General features: G+C 45.3%; 1 protein-coding gene across 7 annotated transcripts in view; it reads right to left on the bottom strand.

The window, feature by feature from the left end:
- LOC139265726 (phosphorylase b kinase regulatory subunit alpha, skeletal muscle isoform-like) overlaps positions 1-20,115 on the bottom strand; it is a 259,565-nt gene that overhangs the window by 207,907 nt on the left and 31,543 nt on the right. For all 7 annotated transcript variants that reach the window (XM_070883020.1, XM_070883021.1, XM_070883022.1 and 4 more), the window contains exons 5-8: positions 18,869-18,951; positions 12,634-12,714; positions 11,199-11,297; positions 2,854-3,000 (exon numbers count right to left, since the gene is read on the bottom strand). In XM_070883020.1, the coding sequence (XP_070739121.1) occupies positions 2,854-3,000; positions 11,199-11,297; positions 12,634-12,714; positions 18,869-18,951 (410 nt within the window). The remainder of the gene's footprint in view (positions 1-2,853; positions 3,001-11,198; positions 11,298-12,633; positions 12,715-18,868; positions 18,952-20,115) is intronic.

Genomic DNA, 20,115 nt, shown 5'->3' with positions numbered 1-20,115 from the left:
GCCAGATGGCAAGGCCGCACCCTTTATCTCCCAGTAACCAGCTCTGCCCTTCTGGCTGCTGCTGAAACATGGCAGATATAATGCTCTTGCATAGGATGAACACATCATGGTGTACCCAGGGTATCTTGACATGATGCAATGCATGTCGTCACACACGAGCTGCACATTAACGGAGTGGAAGCCTTTTCTGTTCCTGTACATCTCGGAATCTTCCAAAGGTGCTTGCAAGTCGATGTGGGTACAATCAATGCAGCCTTGTACCTTTGGGAAGCCAGCAATCCTAGAGAAGCCCACAGCCCTGTCACGCATTGCCTGGGTGGTCATGGGGAACTTTATGTAGTCATTTCTCCGGGCATATAATGCAGCAGTCACCTGCCGAATGCAGACACATGTTGCATATTGAGAAATGGCACACACATCCCCAGTTGTAGCTTGGAAGGATCCGGATGCATAGAATGAAAGTGCAGCTGTAACCTTTACTTCAACTGGCAAAGTAGTCCTTCTGATGCTTCTAGGTTTTAGGTCTTCTTTCACCAACTCACAGATCTCAGTTATAACTTCTTTGCGGAAGTGCAGCCTTCTGACACAGTCTGCATCACTCAGGTGCAGGTACGAACGGCCTGTCTCAATATACCCGACATGGTCAAGGCCTCCTGCCCATCATCCTATGGGCTCTGAGGTTCCTCATGCGATGACGTTGAATCAATTGTCTCCTCCGGAGCACCATTATGCAAAAGGCTTGCACAAGGTATGTCATTGTCAGTATTGCCCGCATGCTTAAATTTTACCTTTGCAAGAAGCTCAAAACGCAAGCAGGCAGGACAAGGTTCTTTGTTCTCTCTTCCCACAGATCTGTATGGACTACACCCAGATCTGAGCATGCGCAGTGATTGGGACCCCCCCCACCCCCCCCACCCCCCACCCCCCACCACCCAGGGCTACATTTGATGCATAGTGCAGTCTTGTGATGCCTTCCGATCACCTTCCACAGCCCCCCCACCCACCCGGGCTTGATTTGATGGATCGTGCAGGTTTCAGATGCCTTCCGATCGCCTTTCACAGCCCCATCACCCCCATCCCCCGGCTTCTTTTGCAGCCGTGCCTCGAGCCCGTGTCCGGGCGTGGGACCGATTCTGCCGGCCGATGCTGCAACCCTCGAGCCCTGTTTATAGACGTTTGGTGGTGTATGTCAGTTGAGAAAATATGAAAAGTTACATAATTCCATCAAACTTCCATTTACTGCGTTATAAAAAGGTAAACAAACAATCTTTATTGTGTATATTTAAGTCTTCTCGACTCTCTCCAAAACTTCACAAAAACAATGGCATCTTTCTGTGCCGATTTTTCTTAACTCTCTAGAAGGTTTTTCGGGATACGCCGACCTAGGAGAAATTTTTGAGGGGCAAATTTCCATAATTGACAAAAACTGATGCAGACATTGTGTGACGCGCAACCTGACGCAAAAAAAAAAACAAATCTAAAAAAATCGGAACTAACTCAGTTACGCTGGCGCAGATTCCTTGAGGAAACTTTAATTTTTTTTAAACTTAAGCCAAAAAAAGTGGCGTGCACCAAAAAAACGGTGCAAATCACTGGAAAAAATTGAGCCCTATATTCTGATTTTATGAATTCATTTTTTTATACCTATTGGAGGTTCTCTATGGCTAACCACTCTAGATCTAGCAGCTGGAGTAACACTACTAGTCCCAATTTCAACAAAGCTCTGCTGCAGGCAGCCAGAAGATTGTGGATAGATCCTTACATTATTCAAATATCTCATATTGAAGAACCTCTTTTTCAAGCTATATTTTAGATTTTAGTTCACCACAAGCTTAGTGAGTAAATGTACTGCTTTATAAGATGATGATCAATACAGTCCAGGAAGATCCCAGAATCAATCTCTAGTCTATGCTGAGTTAGACAATCTGAGTCAGGGTAATGACATCGCCCAACTCCATCCCTGCCTCAGCTCATCTGCTGCTGAACTTCCATGTCTTTGTTACCTCTAAACTTGACTATTCCAACACACTACTGACTGGCCTCCCACGTTCTACCCTCCATAAACTGGAGGTCTTCAAAAACTCGCACCAAGTCCTGTTCACCCATCACCCCTGTGCTCGCAGGCCTACATTAGCTCCAGGTTAAGCAACGCCTCGATTTTAAAATTCTCATCCTTGTTTTCAAATCCCTCTCTGGCCTCGCCCTCCCCGTCTCTGTAATCTCCTTCAGCCCTACAATCCTCGGAGATCTCTGCATTCCTCCAATTCTGGCCTCTTCAGTGTCCCCGATCTTAATGGCTCTACCATTGGTCTCTATGCCTTCTGCTGCCAAGGCCCCAAGCTCTGGAATCCCCACCCTAAACCTCTCCGCCTCTCTACCTCTCTTTCCTCTTTTAAGACACTCCTTAAAACCTACCTCTTTGACCAAACTTTTGGTCATCTGCTCGACTATCTCCTTATGTGGCTTGGTGTCAAATTTTGTTTGACATCGCTCTTCAGACATTTTACTATGTTAAAGGCACTATATAAATACAAGTTGTTGTTGTTGTTGTCATCGTGACACTACAACTGGCCCAAGTATCTCTCAAGCCAGGGAGGAGGAAAAAAAAAGTCAGGGTTCTCCATCTTGATTGCTAATCGCTGACACTGCTTTGATAATGCAAGTGAAGATATTGAGCTGAGCTAAGATGTGCCTCATTGTCAAACAGCACAGTGACACTGCCTATCGAGGCTATTTCATGAAGAATGGCCAATTGGGATCATATCAGAAAGCTGCTAGCACGTATGGAATTGTACCTCAGCACAAGTCAGTTTGAACAGAAGACGGCAGCAAACAAGGAAAATAAAGACTTACCTGTAGCTTTGCAATGATCTCTTGTTTAGTTAACTCTACAAGGTCAATATTCTCTACTGCAAAAGCTGGGTAGGAGATGATTGAGAGAAGACCAGCATCAATCTCTTTGGATGTTGATGCCCTTGGTAACATTGACTGTAGAATAGACTGAAATAAAATACGCACACATTTTCATCAGCAAAATTATTAAAACAAAACATTTAAAATGATGTTTATGAGTGGAAATACATAACAACTGTGGCATTGCTCACAGTCTGGGCCGAGGAACACAGTTTGCGATTGTCACCTTGGTTCTACTGCAGTCTAAGCACAACAGCTATTCACCCATTAATATAATAAAGCAAACTTACTGAAGCAATAACTGAGTCAAGGTAAAAATATTACACATCTTAATGATACTGACATACAGACCTCAAGATATATTTGTAATGCTATATACCTTGGCACAGTGATAGCACTCTCGTCTGAGTCAGAAAGTTGTGGGTTCAAGACCCACTCCAGAGACTTGAGCGCATAATCTAGACTGACACCTCAGTGCTGAGAGAGTGCCGCAATGTTGGAGATGCCGTCTTTCAGATGAGACGTTAAACCGAGGTCCCTTTGTAAAAGATCTAATGTTAGTCGAAGAAGAGCAGTGGAGTTTTCCCTCGGATCCCAGCCAATATTTATCCCTCAATCAGTATCAATAACAAACAGATTATGTAGTCATTTTCTCACTGATAATTATGAGACCAAGATGTGGGCAAACTGGCTGCCGCAGTTCCCTACATTACAACAGTACTTAATTGGCTGTAAAACACTGGGACATCTGTAAAAGGCACTATATAAATTCTAGTTCTTTCTTACCTCCACTTTACAAAATTTAAGATGCAATTAAGTTTATTTGCTGCCCCAAATCTTTTATTCCCAGTTACTTACATTACCATATGTTTTGTTCTACCTCCACCCCACCTCCATGGTGCATTTGCATAATTGCTTAATATACAAGGGCTGAATTGTCAGCAATCTTGTGCCTCAATTAGCGCCTCGGAGGGGCGGTAAAGGGCATTTCAAGGCATTACGGCGGGTGTTCAGCTTTTACCGCCAGGCCGGCAAATTCAGCTCATGGTTTGTGGCGGAGCCTAAACTTACCGCCCCGCCCTCTAGTTTCACTGAGATCATGATGTCACTCGTCGTGCAATGCTCCGTTATCACCCCGGTTGCAAAATTCGGCCCCAATGCTTCATTAAATGCTCGCCCCAGGAAACATCTGAAAAACAGGCGTTCCCAGTGTGTAGCAGGCGGTTTTAGCAGCATATTTAAATGGCGGGAGGAGGATCCTACATTGCAGGTCACATTGACTGCAACGGCTGCGCACAGCACGCTGTGTGAAGCTCTGACTTGAAAGCGACACTTTTATCTGCCATTACCGTTTCCTTACAACATTAGTGAGAGAATTTAATGGGGGCATTACTAATTCGCCAGCGTATCACACTGCATGTTATTGCCATGCGGCGTCAATCTAGAAGACCAGCTTTTGGCCATGTCAGCCCACGGATGAAGAGAGACCGAAGACGTTGGGGGAGGAAGGCTTATCCCCCACGGGTTTACAGGCACCAACACTCATACCTCCAGCTCTCTGAGGAGCAGTGTGTGAGAAGGCTGTGCTTCCGAAAGGAAGTGCTGACAGAGATATGTCAGCTCCTACAGGAAGACCGATGCCTGGGCTGCTCTGGAGGCAGCCTTCAATACTCCCCTCAACAGGTATCCGAATACATTGTGGTGTGCTGCATATGTTGCACAGCTTGGCCATCATGAGGGGCCAGGCATTGCCAGTGGGGATTGCAGGCCCACCTCAGGAGGAGAACAACGAAGAGGAGCCAGGCGAGGCCCCCATTGGATAGTCACACCATCCATGGGGGAGGCAACATGAAGATGCTGCTGGACCAAGAGTTGCACGTCGCCAGTTCATAATGGACCGGTTCTCCTAAATGGAGGAAACTGAGGGATGGAGCTAATATTGGACATGCTATGTGCCTCCATAAAGGAACATCTCCAGTAAACGTTGGAATGATACACAAGACACCAATGGCAAAGGATCAAAGAGATATTTTACTGCAACAAAGAAACAAAAACTTGCCCCACCAAAAGAAAACCATACAATAGACAACATTATGTTGCAGGGCACTGAGCAACGATGAAGTGCATTAAAAGAAAGAAAGCGTAATCAACAAAAATTAGGTCATCTGCACAATCTTGTCCTGCACATTATTCTGACTTATTTAATGCCGCAATTTTCGGCTGGGGCACAAAAACTTCCTTGTGTAACACCTGATTTTGCGCCCCTGATCAAGGAGCCTAATTTTTTGTTGAATTTTGCAGACGAGGGCGCGAACATTTTCCAGGCGGTATCAGGACCGCCCCGCCATCATTACCTTCCCGGAATTAAAAAACTAGTATCAGTAATGACCATGAAACTATCAGGTTGTTGTAAAACCCCATCTGGTTGCTGTCCTTACTCGATCTGGCCTATATATGATTCCAGACCCATAGCAATGTGGGTGACTCTTATCTGCCCTCTGAAATAGCCTACCAAACCAATTTGTACCAAACTACTACAAAGAAGCATCTTCACCACACGGACTGCAGCTGTTCAAGAGGTGGCTCACCACCACATTCTCAAGGGGAATTAAGGTTGGGCAATAAATACTGGCCTAGCCAGCGATGCCCATATCCCATGAACTAATAAAAAAAATGGGCCTGAAATTCCGGTCTCTCCGGGTCCATACGGAGTGTGTACGGACCTGGGGAGGCATCACAAAAGCTGGTTTTCGGCGCGCAATGCGCATGCACATGCGCCAAAAACTGGCTTTTCCAATCTGTCAAGTTCTTGCTCCAGATCCAATGCATCCCCGCAGCCAGGACATTCGCATTTGTTCATCTCTTGCCCAGTGATTGTCCTTAAAACTCTTGCGCCTAGGCGCATAGCCTACATTTATTAGCGTAAGAGTTTTAAAACATATTAAAAAAAAATTTTTAAACACATTTTTGTTAAAAACCCTGCCCACTAGGTAAGTTTATTTTAAACCCCAATTACAAAACTTACAAAAAAAAAAAATCGGAAAAATATTTTTTTTTAAATTTGTGTTTAGGTGTTTGGGGGCGGGAGGGTGAAGGGGGAAGGGGAGTTCTCATTCATTATGAGAACTCATACTTACGGAGTTCCCATTATTATGAATGAGAAAATACTTTACCTTGATTGGGTGTCCAGGCCCACGTGACTCCAGCTCTACGTTCGTTCAGACGTGCACGCGCTCCGATGCACATGCAGAAGAGGCCTAAAACTGCAATCGTTGGTGGATGCCCGAGCAAAAGGCAAGTGTGCATCTTTTCTCTTCTTTGGGGTACTGAAGTTGCATGATCAGCCATGATCATATTGAATGGTGGTGCAGGCTCGAAGAGCCAAATGGCCAATTTTCTATGTTTCTATGTTTCCAGGAAGCCCAGAACCGAGATTTCAGGGCCGTTATACTTTTTCTTCCTTACTTTACACAGCAATCTTTGCTTCTTGCTGAAGCAGTCATTGGTGCAGCACTATGCAGAAAGGTTCTTCCCAATGTGCAGCCTCCAAAGACTACCACATGAGCAAGTGGTAATTTACCGTGGTCCAGATCGGTCTGGTTGGCTGGCTGACTTCAGTTGCAACATATGTGGTCAACATAAAACCATCTCATAAACATCTCCCTAACTGCTGTGCAAACACCAGTCCCCCTCATCAAAATAAATTAATCTAAACACAACTAGCTTAGGCTTTTTATTAAATATAGTGTTTTAATCTTGTCCACGAGACCCACCTCCTGCTCTCTCGACCCTATTCCCACCAAACTGCTGACCACCCAACTTCCCTTCCTGGCCCCAATGTTAACAATATTGGTTAACAATATTGGCTAACGGTTCCCTCTCCTCAGGTATTGCCCATCTCCCCTTTAAATCTGTCGTCATCATCCCCCCTCATAAAAAACCATCCTGGATACCTCGGTCCTTACAAACCTCTACGCTATCTCCAACCTCCCTTTCCTCTCCTTGAGCATGCTGTCACCTCCCAAATCCATGCTCTTCTTTCCTACAACTCAATGTTTCAGGTTTCCACATATGCTAAAGTGCTGAAACATATGCTAAAGTGCCCTTATCAAAGTCACAAATGACATCCTATATGATTGTGAAAGTGGTAAACTATCCTTTATCACTCTCGATCTGTCTGCCGCCTTTGAAACAGTTGACCACACCATTCTCCCCCAATGCCTCTCCTGTCTTGGAATTGCCTGGGTGGGACTGCCCTAACCTGATTCCATTCTTATCTATCCAGTCATGGCCAGATACTCACTTGCAATGGCTTCTGTTCCCGCCATATATTGGGAAGACCAAATCCATTGTCTCGGTCCCCGCCACAAAATTAATTCCCTAGCCACCAACTCCATCCCTCTCCCTGGTCACTGTATGAGGCTGAATCAGACCATTCGCAAACTTGACATCCTATTTGACCCCGAAATATGCTTCCGACTTCATATTCGCTCCAGCATCAAGACCATCTACTTCACCTCCATAATATAGAAACATACATAGAAAATAGGTGCAGGAGTAGGCCATTTGGCCCTTCGAGCCTGCACCACCATTCAATAAGATCATGGCTGATCATTCCCTTAGTACCCCTCATCTGCTTTCTCTCCATACCCCTTGATCACTTTAGCCGTAAGGGCCATATCTAACTCCCTCTTGAATATATCCAATGAACTGACATCAACAACTCTCTGCGGCAGGGAATTCCACAGGTTAACAACTCTCCGAGTGAAGAAATTTCTCCTCCTCTCAGTCCTAAACGGCCTACCCCTTATCCTAAGACTGTGTCCCCTGGTTCTGGACTTCCCCAACATCGGGAACAATCGATCCGCAACTAACCTCTCCCGTCCCAACAGAATCTCCGCCCATACTTCAGCTCAACTGCTGCTGAAATTCTCATCCATCTCTTTGTTATCTCTAATCTTGACTATTCCAATGCTCTCCTGGCCAGCCTCCCATCTTCCACCCTCCATAAACTTGAACTCATCCAAAACTCTGCTGCCTGTAATCCGAACTTGCACCAAGTCCTGTTAACGCACCACCACTTGCTCTCTAAACTACATTGGCTCACAGTCCAGCAACATGTTAATTTCACAATTTTCATCCTTGTTTTTAAATCCATCAATGGCCTCACCTTTCCCTATCACTGTAACCTCCTCCAGCCCTACAACCCTCCGAAGTCTTAACACCCCTCCAATTCTGGCCTCCTCATGTTGCGCATGTAGAGCACAGTACTCGGAGTATAATGTAACAAACGAGCCACCACCCACCCCCATGTTTAATACAACAAAAATATGCATTTACATGATGCATGAAGAGGACTTGGTGTGAGTTAGGATTACAGGCAGCAGAGTTTTGGACGAGTTCAAATTTATACAGGTAACAAAGAGATGGATGAAGATTTCAGCAGCAGTTGAGCTGAAGCATGGGCGGCGATGGACGATGTCCCTGATTTTTATTGTTCCATCATTGGCGGCTGTGCCTTCAGATGCATGGGCTCCAGGCTCTGGAATTCTCTCCCTAAGCCTCTTGCGCAGCGCCTTGGGGTGTTTTGCTACATTAAAGATGCTTATATAAATGCATATTTTTGTTGTCTTAAACATAGGGTGGGTGGTGGCTCATTTGTTACATTATGCTCAGAGTACTGTGCTCTACATGCGCAAGATAAAAACTACAAACGCCATGATGCTTCACAAAGAATTTATCCACAGTAGCTGGAACTCCCCAGTCCTTTTCTATCTAATTGATATGTAGCATGCGTTATTGTAATGGATTCTGACTATTGTAGTTCCACCATAGTGGAGTGCAAACTACAGCTTCCATGTTGCATATCTCGCACTTGCACACATAATTTGTAAATCCCAAATTAAACTTCAAACTGGGCAAAACATCTTAAAAGGTAATTTTAGCATTAAATAACCAGTTTTATAAGTAAATTTGGTGACTTTTTTCAAAATTGTGTGATGGGGAAGAGGTGGGGATGAAGGAAGCTTGAACACTGGGAAGGAAATGAAACAATGGCATAAAAACGATCTCAGCATGGAGAGAAGGCACGAGGAGAAAGGCCAATAGATGGTCTCACCGGGGGTGCAGGGGGGTTTATGGTCCACTATCCTTCCCTACACTAAGCCCTCATTTGGGGTGGTACTGATGGTTAACTGCACTCCTGTCCCCTTTGCATATTGTTTTCCAAAGTAGAATGGCGAGACAGCTCCCTTTCCTCAGCCCCATTGCTTCATCCAAGAGGTAGGTTTTAAGGAGCATCCTAAAAGGAGGAGCAACAGGTAGAGAAGCGGAGGTTCAGGAAGGAAATTTTAGAGTGGAAGGCACGGCCGCTAATGGTGGGGCGATGAAAATGGAGGATGCGCAAGAGGCTAGAATTGAAGAGCCGCAGAGATCTCAGAGGGTTGTTGGGCTGGAGGAGTTAGAGATAAGGAATGGGTGAGGCCATGGAGCCATTCGAAAATAAGAATGAGTATTTTAAAGTCAGTGTGTTGCCGGACCAGGAGCCAATGTAAGCCATCGAGCACAGGGGTAATAAGTGAACAGGACTTACAGGAGCATTGATCAGCTTTATTATTAAATGCACTGCAGTGTTCTCCATGTTAAGTTTTTGCAGTAATAATTTGCTCAAAAAAATGAGCACATCGGGGAGTATGCTAATGCTGCCTGCGGGCATGGAGGAAACATAGAACATCCTGCCTCGCATCTAGTGCCCTGAGGTCAGAAAATTAGTTTTAAAATGGAAAAAAGGATGTAGGAGTCATGGAGAGAGGGAGCAGGTCAGCTCATGGATTAGTTGAATCAAACTTAATAATTAGCTGCTATATACTTTGGGTGGCTGGAGGCAGGGAGAATTATAGGCAGGTTACAAAAAACCAGGAAGTCTAGAAGTGGGAAAAATTATTAAAAATTAAATCACGTACAAGCAGTTACTAAGAATTTTTTTGAAATGAAGTTTTTTTTAACCTGTGTGTGACGCCAAGCGTGAAAAGTCCGTGACAGAAAAAATGCAATAACTTTTAACATTGAAAACTCCTAACAGTGCCACCTAATGGCATAATTGGCACTACAGGTACTATAATGGGGTTTATTCATATAAGCACGGTTCATGTTAGAATTTATGAAATGCACACCTCACATGCCGCGTTTAATACATAAAATATATATTTATGCATACTGAGTAAAGGCATGGGCATTGATTATTAATTTTCCAATATTCTAATGATATATTCCTGTAGTGTAGCTCACAAGGCGTTAAAGGATTTGCTGTTTAGGTGCAAGAGTTGGAGCATTATACCACATCACAGTGTATTGCAACAGAAAAAATAATGTTTATGGGTATATGATATGGTGTGGGGAAACCACATAATTTTTTTAGGCAATTTGATTGGTTATTTTTTTTATTGTAAATGGGAATTTATTTTGAGAGATAGTGGGCTGGAAATTGCCCCCCGCCCAAAATGGGGCGCACACACCCCGTTTCGATGTTTTTTTAGCCGCAGCTGCAGCTCATGTCGACTTTTTCAGGAAATTCCGCTCTTTGGTTTTGCTTGTTTTGATCCGGAAGTCGATCATAATGGGGGCGGTGACTACACCCGAGGGCAAAAATGCGGCGGCGACGGCAACTGAGGGGCGGAAGTTGGGGGCGGTGCGTATTCACCGCTGTGATGACGTTATCGCGGCGCCGGGTCACCATGGCTCTCCAAGAGAGAGGGTGCCAGACTGCCTGTTGGCGGCCTCAGCCTCACTGGACCACCAGAGAAACGGTTGCTTTGGCACTGCTGGGCGGGCCAAAGATTTTCCGAGGGGAATGTCGCCATTGGGGGGGTTAGATCGGCGGTGGGCACGGTGATGACATGCTTAGCACCAATCGGCAGCAGCGGAGCAGTAAAAAGGGGGGGAAAAAAAATTGGCCACCGCTGGGAAAACTCGAGAGGGCAATTGGGCTAGCAGCGGCCATTCCACCAAAAGTCAGCGGCCACTCCGCTCTGCTCCGCAGCGTGGCGGTGGGAACAGGCTTTAAGGAAAAGGGCAATTTTGGCCCCATTATATTTAAACTGATGCTTGTAAAGTTTAAGCTAATGTACATGCCTTGTGCACTTCAAACATGCCAGGTGTAAAACTTTGAATTACATAGATAAATCTGTATATGTTGATAGCATTACAATTCTACTGACTATATCAAATTTTATGGGACTATAGCGCAGCCACAACACAAGTTTAATTGCACTGTCATTAGCTCTTACCTCACAGAGCTGCACTTCGTCAGCCATGACATGAATAACTGATCTGGGGCTCCCTTTAGCACCAAAGAGGTCCAATTCATCAAGTGCCTCAAGAGCTGCCTGTGGTAAGAAAAATCTGTTTCAGTTAAAGAACCTTGCTTAAAATATACTTTAAAATATATATTCTAGCGAGCTACTGTGCTTATACACTAATGAAACTTCATCCTCCTTCCATTTTTAGCACCCAGAGTATATATGTTACACTCAAATGCAGATTAAAGCTACTTCTACTTGTTTCAAACTCAAGAATTGCACCAAAGTAATTTTTTTCCAGTTAACTGGATTTTCTGAACATGACTAGTAGTGTAAATTTAAGGACGCGCTCATTTGTACTGTGAAAATGGCTGTCATGCTCCACCCTTTGTCTATGATCGGTTCCCTTGGAGGATAAGCCACACCCTGAAGATTCACTGGAATGTGTAACTGGAACCGCCTATCCCAAGGTCTCACTGACTTTGCAAATTGTAACTCGATCGAGAGACCGGAGAGAGTGGGGGAGAGAGAGAGAGAGAGAGCGAGAGAGAGAGAGAGAGAGAGAGAGAGAGAAAGAAAAAGGGGGGGGGGCTGGGGAAAGAAAGAGGGAGAGAGAGAGGTTGGGGAAAGAGAAAGAGACTGGGGTGGGAGAGACACGGGTGGGGGTTGATCGGAGGGGAGAGAGGGAACTTAGAAGACGGATCACATTCTTCCAATCCCCTACAAGGGACATCGTTGGAGTGGATGAAATCCAGATGTCACGACTCTGTCACTATTCACTTCATACCCAATAAACCCATTAGCAATCTGTTCACAATGTCCTTGCGCTGATATACGATGGGACTTTGGCTAGGTGAAGGATGCATTTGCACTGGGGTAAGGCATTTCAGCTGGGGGAGGGACGTACTTGGACTGGGGTAAGGCACTTTGGCTGGCCCTTGCTGTCTTCTGAGGAGCTCTGTCCTCTGTCCTCTGTCGCTTCAGGAAGTCAAAGTAAATCGAATTACAATTTGCAAATTCAGGGAGACCTTGGGAGGGGCAGTTCCAGTTACACATTCCAGTGAAACTTCAGAGGTTTCCTCCAAGGGGACCAATCACAGACAAAGAGCAGAGCACGGTGACCATTTTCACAGTACAAATAAGCGCATCCCAGAAAAAATGCAGTACAAATAGTTACTCCCTAAAGCTGTTAATCTGTGCACACAATGAATTTGACTGAGGTTGATCAAACTCATGTCGTATGGGATCCTTGCAGTTGACACAGAAAGAATACTTTCATCCCTCACCCTGGGTTAGATTCACATCCAAGACCGAAAGGTGGAAAAAAAAAAAGTACGGTAACACACTGCATTGTCCAGTTCCATCGCTTTGCTCCTCCACCCCAACAAAAAAAAAGTGTTTTAAAACATAATTTAACACTTACTTTGGCCATACCTACAGAACTGGCATTGAGCTCTGGAATTCCCTTGTTTGTCTTGTCACCACGTTCCCACATGCCATAATCCTGTCACAAAAAGAAAGCAACTAAATGTATGCAGCAAATTTATCACCAGATGGACCAAGTACTGCATTTATATGCTAGATACATCAAGGGGAAAAAGAGGGGGACACACATACATACCAGAGGCAAACAGACAATTGGGAAGATACACAAATGTGGTCACTGTTGTTTTCATATCTTCACACTCTTTCCTTGGAGAATAGTACGAATGAATGGAATGATTCGCAAGCTGATTAACAGTCTAACAGGCTGATTAACAGTCTAACAGGCTGCTCATGATGTGAACGCTTCTTCCAGGGCCATAGCCATCTTTATACCAGCCAATAGGGTGGTTAGTCCAATATGGAGGGAGGTTTTTATGGGCTGCCACAATCCATACAATTGGGGGGACAGGGAGGGGGGGGGACACCTACGCTCACTGGACGTAAATATCCTGCCATCTGTCAACCCAGAATTATTGGTCTGGAGCAGGATTCCAACCCTGAGCCTTCTGTCTCAGAGGCGGCAATGCTACCACTAAGCCACATGCTCTCTCCAGGCAAATGTGGTGAGAATATATATATATATATTATCTCCATCTCAGGGATGTGAATGACAGAGAAGACTCTACAACATAGTGAAAGAGAAGCACAATACTGTGAGCATCACACATCATGCAATGACCGAAACTATATTTATTTTCAACCATTTTATTTAACAGATGAGGCCAACTGTAGTGCTCCAGTACCACCCTGGCTGAGATCAGCTAATTCAGCACAGACCAGAGACCAAACTTGGGACATTCTAGTCTTAATGGCTCAAGCACTAAATGATGTACTTACCAATTGACCCAAATAGTGGAGCCCCAGTGCTACGGTTTGCTTAACTGATTGTACATGAATACGCCAGGTCGACGGTTATGTATGTAAACCTGTAATTACCATGTCTAACCACCAGAGGGCTTATCCCCTGGAGTCACAAGGGATCCCACAATCCCTTGGGAGCACCTGTATATAAGGAGGCCTCACAGGCTGGAGAGGCACTCTGAGATCTGCAATAAAGAACTACGGTCACACTAACTTTGAGCTTGCAGTATCAAGTCTGATTCTTTATCCAAGACTTAACAACTGGCGACAAGATACAGATGATGAACCCCAACGCAACAATGCAGAGAACTGTGAGCATCCTAGAGAAATTTTTGGAGGGAGATGATTGGGAAACCTTCGTGGATCGACTTGACCAACGAGCTGGAAGGAGAAGGGAACACTGCCAAACGAAGGGCGATCCTCCTCACCGTTTGCGGGGCACCAACATATGGCCTCATGAAAAACCTGCTCGCTCCAGCAAAACCACAGACAAGTCGTACGATGAATTGTGCACACTGGTCTGGGAGCATCTAAACCCGAAAGAAAGCGTTCTGATGGCGAGGTATTGGTTTTACACGTACAAGAAGTCTGAAGGCCAGGAAGCGGCGAGCCACGTCGCCAAGCTAAGGCACCTTGCAGGACATTGCGAATTTGAAGGACACTTGGAACATATGGTCAGGGACTTCTTTCTACTTGGCATTGGCCATGAAGTAATACTTTCCAAACTTCTGACTGTAGAGACCCCTTGAGTAAAGCCATAGCGACAGCCCAGGCAGGCCACCAGTGACAATACCAAACAAATTTCCCAGCACACTAGTGTTGCTGCAAGTATGGTGAACAAAGTAACGTTGTTTTCAAATCGAAATGTACATGGCAGGACTTACACGGCTGTAGCTGCACATCTGCAGATGACTCAGTCTGCCATCAAGGGTGGTGAATACAAGGCAATTAACACCTTGTTGGCACTGCGGGGGCGATCATCGATTCCATTCATGCCGCTTCAAAGGATATGTTTGCGAGGGATGTGGAACAATGGGACACCTCCAACGTATGTGCTTGCGAGCTGCAAACCTTGCTAATCCTGCAAACCACCATATTGCAGAGGAGGACAGATCCACGGTGGATCATGACGAAACAGAGCCACAGACCAAGGAGGCAGAGGTATATGGTGTGCACACATTCACCACAAAGTGTCCCCCGATAATGCTGAAGGTTGAATTAAATGGATTCCCGGTGTCCATGGAGCTGGACACGGGTGCAAGCCAGTCCATAATGAGTAAAAAGACTTTTGATAAGTTGTTGTGCAACAAGGCTTCAAGTCCAGTCCTAACTCCCATTCGTACCAAACTTAGAACATACACAAAGGAACTGATTCCCGTAATTGGCAGTGCTACCGTAAATGTCTCCTACGATGGAGCGGTGCACGACTTGCCATTCTGGGTGGTACTGGGCAATGGCCCCACACTGTTCGGCAGGAGCTGGCTGAGAAATATACGCTGGAACTGGGACGACGTCCGGGTGCTTTCGTCCATTGACGACACCTCATGTGCCCAGGTCCTAAGCAAGATCCCCTCGCTGTTCGAACCAGGCATCGGGAAATTCCAAGGAGCAAAAGTGCAGATCCATTTGATTCCGGGGGCGCGACCCATCTATCACAAGGTGCGAGCGGTACCTTACATGATTAGAGAGAGGGTGGAGATTGAGCTGGACAGGCTGCAACGAGAGGGCATCATTTCACTGATCAAATTCAGTGAGTGGACCAGTCCGATTGTTCCAGTCCTCAAGGGAGACAGCACCATCAGAATTTGTGGTGATTACAAAGTTAGCAATCGTTTCTCGCTGCAGGATCAATACCCGCTACCAAAAGAAGATGACCTATTTGCGACGCTGGCGGGAGGGAAAACGAACACGAAGTTGGACTTGACCTCGGCCTACATGACGCAGGAGCTGGAGGAATCTTCAAAAGGCCTCACCTGCATCAACAAACACAAAGGTCTTTTCTTTTGCAACAGATGTCCGTTTTGGATTTGATCGGCCATGGCGATATTCCAGAGGAACATGGAAAGCTTGTTGAAGTTGGTCCCGTGCACCGTGGTCTTCCAGGACAACATCTTGGTTACAGGTCGGGACACTGTCGAGCACCTGCAGAACCTTGGAGGTTCTTAGTCAGCTTAATCATGTGGGGCTCAGGCTAAAACGCTCGAAGTGCGTTTTCCTGGCGCCTGAAGTGAAGTGGAGTTCCTGGGGAGAAGAATCGCGGCGGATGGCATCAGGCCCACCAATTTGAAGATGGAGGCAATCAAAAATGCACCAAGATCACAGAATGTGATGGAGCTGCAGTCGCTTCTAGGACTCCTGAACTATTTTGGTAACTTCTTACCGGGTCTTAGCACATTGTTAGAACCCCTGCACTCTTTACTGCGTAAAGGAGATGAATGGATATGGGGTAAAAGCCAAGAAAATGCCTTTGAGAAAGCTAGGAAGCTGTTATGTTCAAACAAATTGCTTGTGTTGTACGATCCATGCAAACATTTGGTACTAGCATGTGATGCGTCGTTGTACGGGGTCGGGTGTGTATTGCAACAAGCTAATGAATTTTGGGAAATTGCAACCGGTTGCTTATGCATCCAGAAGTCTGTCTAAGGCCAAGAGGGCCTACAGTATGATCGAAAAAGAAGTGTTAGCATGTGTTTACGGGGTAAAGAAAATGCATTAATATCTGTTCGGGCTCAAATTTGAATTGGAAACCGACCATAAGTCCCTTATATCCCTCTTTTCTGAAAATAAGGGGATAAATACGAATGCATCGGCCCGCATCCAGAGATGGGCGCTCACGTAGTCCGCATACAACTACACCATCCGCCACAGGCCAGGCACAGAAAACTGTGCCGATGCTCTCAGGGCAATGGCATTCAGTAGACTGCCATTGCCCACCACAGGGGTAGAGATGGCACAGCCTGCAGATTTAGTTATGGTAATGGAAGCATTCGAGAGTGAGCAATCACCTGTTACCGCCCGACAGATTAGAACCTGGACGAGCCAGGACCCCCTACTGTCCTTAGTAAAAAGACTGCGTGCTCCACAGGAGTTGGTCTAGTGTCCCGTTAGAGATGCAGGAAGAAATAAAGCCGTACCAGCGCCGCAAAGATGAAATGTCTATACAGGCAGACTGCCTCCTATGGGGTAATCAGGTCGTTGTGCCAAAAAAAGGGCAGGGACACTTTCACTAGTGATCTCCACAGTACCCACCCAGGCATCGTAATGATGAAAGCGATAGCCAGATCCCACGTGTGGTGGCCCGGTATCGATGCAGACTTAGAGTCCTGTGTGCACAAATGTAATAACATGCTTCCAGTTAAGCAATGCACCCAGGGAGGCGCCACTAAGTTTATGGTCTTGGCCTTCCAAACCATGGTCTAGCGTTCATATCGACTATGCAGGCCCATTCTTGGGAAAAATGTTTTTAGTGGTTGTAGATGCATACTCCAAGTGGATTGAACGTGCGATAATGTCGGCAAGCACGTCCGCTGCCACCATTGAAAGCCTATGGGCCATGTTTGCCACGCATGGCCTGCCTGATGTCCTTGTAAGTGACAATGGGCCGTGCTTTACCAAGAAATTCATGACCCGCAATGGGGTGAAACAGACCACGTCTGCCCCATCTAAGCCAGCGTCCAATAGTCAGGCAGAATGAGCAGTTCAAACAATCAAGCAGAGCTTGAAAAGGGTAACCGAAGGCTCACTGCAGACTCGCTTATCCCGAGCCCTGCTTAGTTATCGCACAAGACCCCACTCGCTCACCGGGGTCCCTCTCGCTGAACTGCTCATGAAAAGAGCATTTGAGACAAGGCTCTCGTTAGTTCACCCTGATCTACACGAACAGGTAGGGAGCAGGCGGCTTCAACAGAATACATATGATCGCATAAATGTGTCACATGAAATTGAAGTAAATGATCCTGTATTTGTGTTGAACTATGGACAAGGTCCCAAGTGGATTGCTGGTACTGTTTTGGCCAAAGAGGGGAGTAGGGTGTTTGTGGTCAAACTTGCAAATGTACTCACCTGCAGAAAACACTTGGACTAAACCAAACTCAGATTTATGGACTATCCAGAACAACCCACAATAGACTCTACCTTTTTTGACCCTCCAACACAGAGACAAGTGGCAACCGACCCAGCGGTTGCCCACGAAGCAGAACTCATCACCCGCAACAGTCCAGCAAGACTCACCACCCACAACCGTCCAGCAAGGCCAGCTACGTGGCAATCCAGCGAAGGCCCAACAAACGACTCACCAACACCAACATTTGCACCGAGATGATCAACCAGGGAAAGGAAGGTCCAAGATCGACTCACATTGTAAATAGTTACACTATTGACTTTGGGGGGAGGGGGGGTTGTGGATATGTATGTAAACCTGTAATTACCATGTCTAACCACCAGAGGGCTTATCCCCTGGAGTCCCAAGGAATCCCACAATCCCTTGGGAGCACCTGTATATAAAAAGAGGCCTCACAGGCTGGAGAGGCACTCTGAGATCTGCAATAAAGGACTATGGTCACACTTACTTTGAGCTTGCAGTGTCTAGTCTGACTCTTTATCCAAGACTTAACATAGACCATTATGCAATTTTTTTAAATTACCCACCGACTGCACCGCCCCCTCCCCCCCCCCACGCCCGCACCCCCAATCCCCATATTTTCTAAGAAAAAAAAGTTTAAAACTCTTTGTGCAGTTGCTGGCTTTATTATCAGAGTCACCATAAATATACTGGGGGCTAAATTCATTATGGTCCATCTTTGGGCACATCACAGATGGCATGCGTACAACGCATAATGAAACTAGGAGGTCCAAAGCTCAACAGAAAAAGCCTCAACGAATTCAGCAGTCACCCGAACGCAAGCACAAATCAGGCGTGGACCATCGCACTGCTAAATTTCCATTATTGCGCCCATTTTACACCTGTAAAACAGATGCCACAGTTTTCTCCCTCACTGTTTCAATGCGAGACAAGCATCTTGCCTCCACTTGGTTTCTCACCCAACAGCAGAGACATATGTGGAAACTAATCCCGTGGGGAATCATGGATGTGAACCCATACATTACCACATTATGATGCGGTGCATAACTGCAGTGCACCAATATCCTTTGCAGCAAAATTCTATAAAAGCAGGCATATGAAAATGGCAGAGAATAGCTGCTCAGAAAGTAATTTCTAAATCTGTACTGGAAGATATAGAAGAACCACAATGATCTCTGCCTACGAAATTGTAAAACAGAAAACTGAAAACTGAGAATATCTGGATACTCACTGCAACTTTGTAGGCTACTTCGATATAAAACACAAGATTTTGTATAAAATTCACTTCATCCAGGGTAAAAATTATTTGAAGCCCTAAAGGGAAAAATAGACTCATTATTAATGCTTTGAATTCAAACACTAGGAGAATCAGGGACACCAATTTATGGTGACTAAGTAAGTCAAATTCAACCCGACAAGTCTGCCGTAGCTCAGTGAGTAACACTCTCACTTCCGAGTCAGAAGGTTGTGGGTTTGAATCCCATCCAGAGACTTGAACACAAAAATCTAGACTGAGGGAGTGTTGCACTGTCGGAGATGCCGTCTTTCGGTGAAGACGTTAAACCGAGGCCCATCTACCTTCTCAAGTGGATGTAAAAGATCCCATGGCACTATTGAAAGAAGAACAGGGGAGTTATCCCCAGGTATCCTGGCCAACATTTATCCCTCAATCAACATAATATTGCTTTTTGAGGGAGCTTGCTGTATACAAATTGGCTGCCGCGTTTCCTACATTACAACAGTGACTACATTTCAAAAAGTACTTCATTGGCTGTAAAGCGCTTTGGGACGTCCAGAGATTGTGAAAGGCGTTACATAAATGCAAATCTTTCTTTCTTTATTATATGTGAATGCAGAATTTTTACCGGTATTTAAGATCAAATTCCTTAATTCCATCTATTTTCTATGAAAACCATAAATCGGTGAATTTTGTGAGAACAAATTTACCAGGATACTAATTTTACAATTAGATATCAGTGATGGTAACAGATCACACATCAATAGAAGGCCCATCAAATATAATGAAGGATTATAATCATTCAAATATTATTTAAAAACCACACATTGGGCCCAAGTTTCCACATGATTTGCGCCTGATTTTTAGGAGCAACTGGTGGAGAACGGACTATTTTAGAAATCGCAATTCTCCACATTTTTTTTTCTGTAGTTCTAGTCAGGTAGAACAGTTCTAGTTTAGAACAGAATTTTTTCTTCAAAAGGGGGCGTGTCCGGCCACTGACGCCCGATTTGAAAGTTTCCACAGTGAAAATGTACTCCAAACTAAAGTAGAATGGAGCCAGTGAAGATTTTTGTAGAACTGAAAAAACCTGTTCTACACATTACAAAATCAGGCGCAGGTTACAAATTAGGCGTCCAGAACGAGGTGGGGGGGGGGGGGGGGGGGGGAGAGGGGGGGGGAAGGGAACTCATTAAATTCGACAATAAATCCTTATTTATACTTCTACAAATATTATACAA

Source organism: Pristiophorus japonicus, chromosome 6, assembly GCF_044704955.1.
Source record: "Pristiophorus japonicus isolate sPriJap1 chromosome 6, sPriJap1.hap1, whole genome shotgun sequence".
Taxonomy (NCBI): domain Eukaryota; kingdom Metazoa; phylum Chordata; class Chondrichthyes; family Pristiophoridae; genus Pristiophorus; species Pristiophorus japonicus.
The sequence above is the reverse complement of the archived record's forward strand: the minus strand, read 5'-3'. Positions and strand labels throughout refer to the sequence as shown.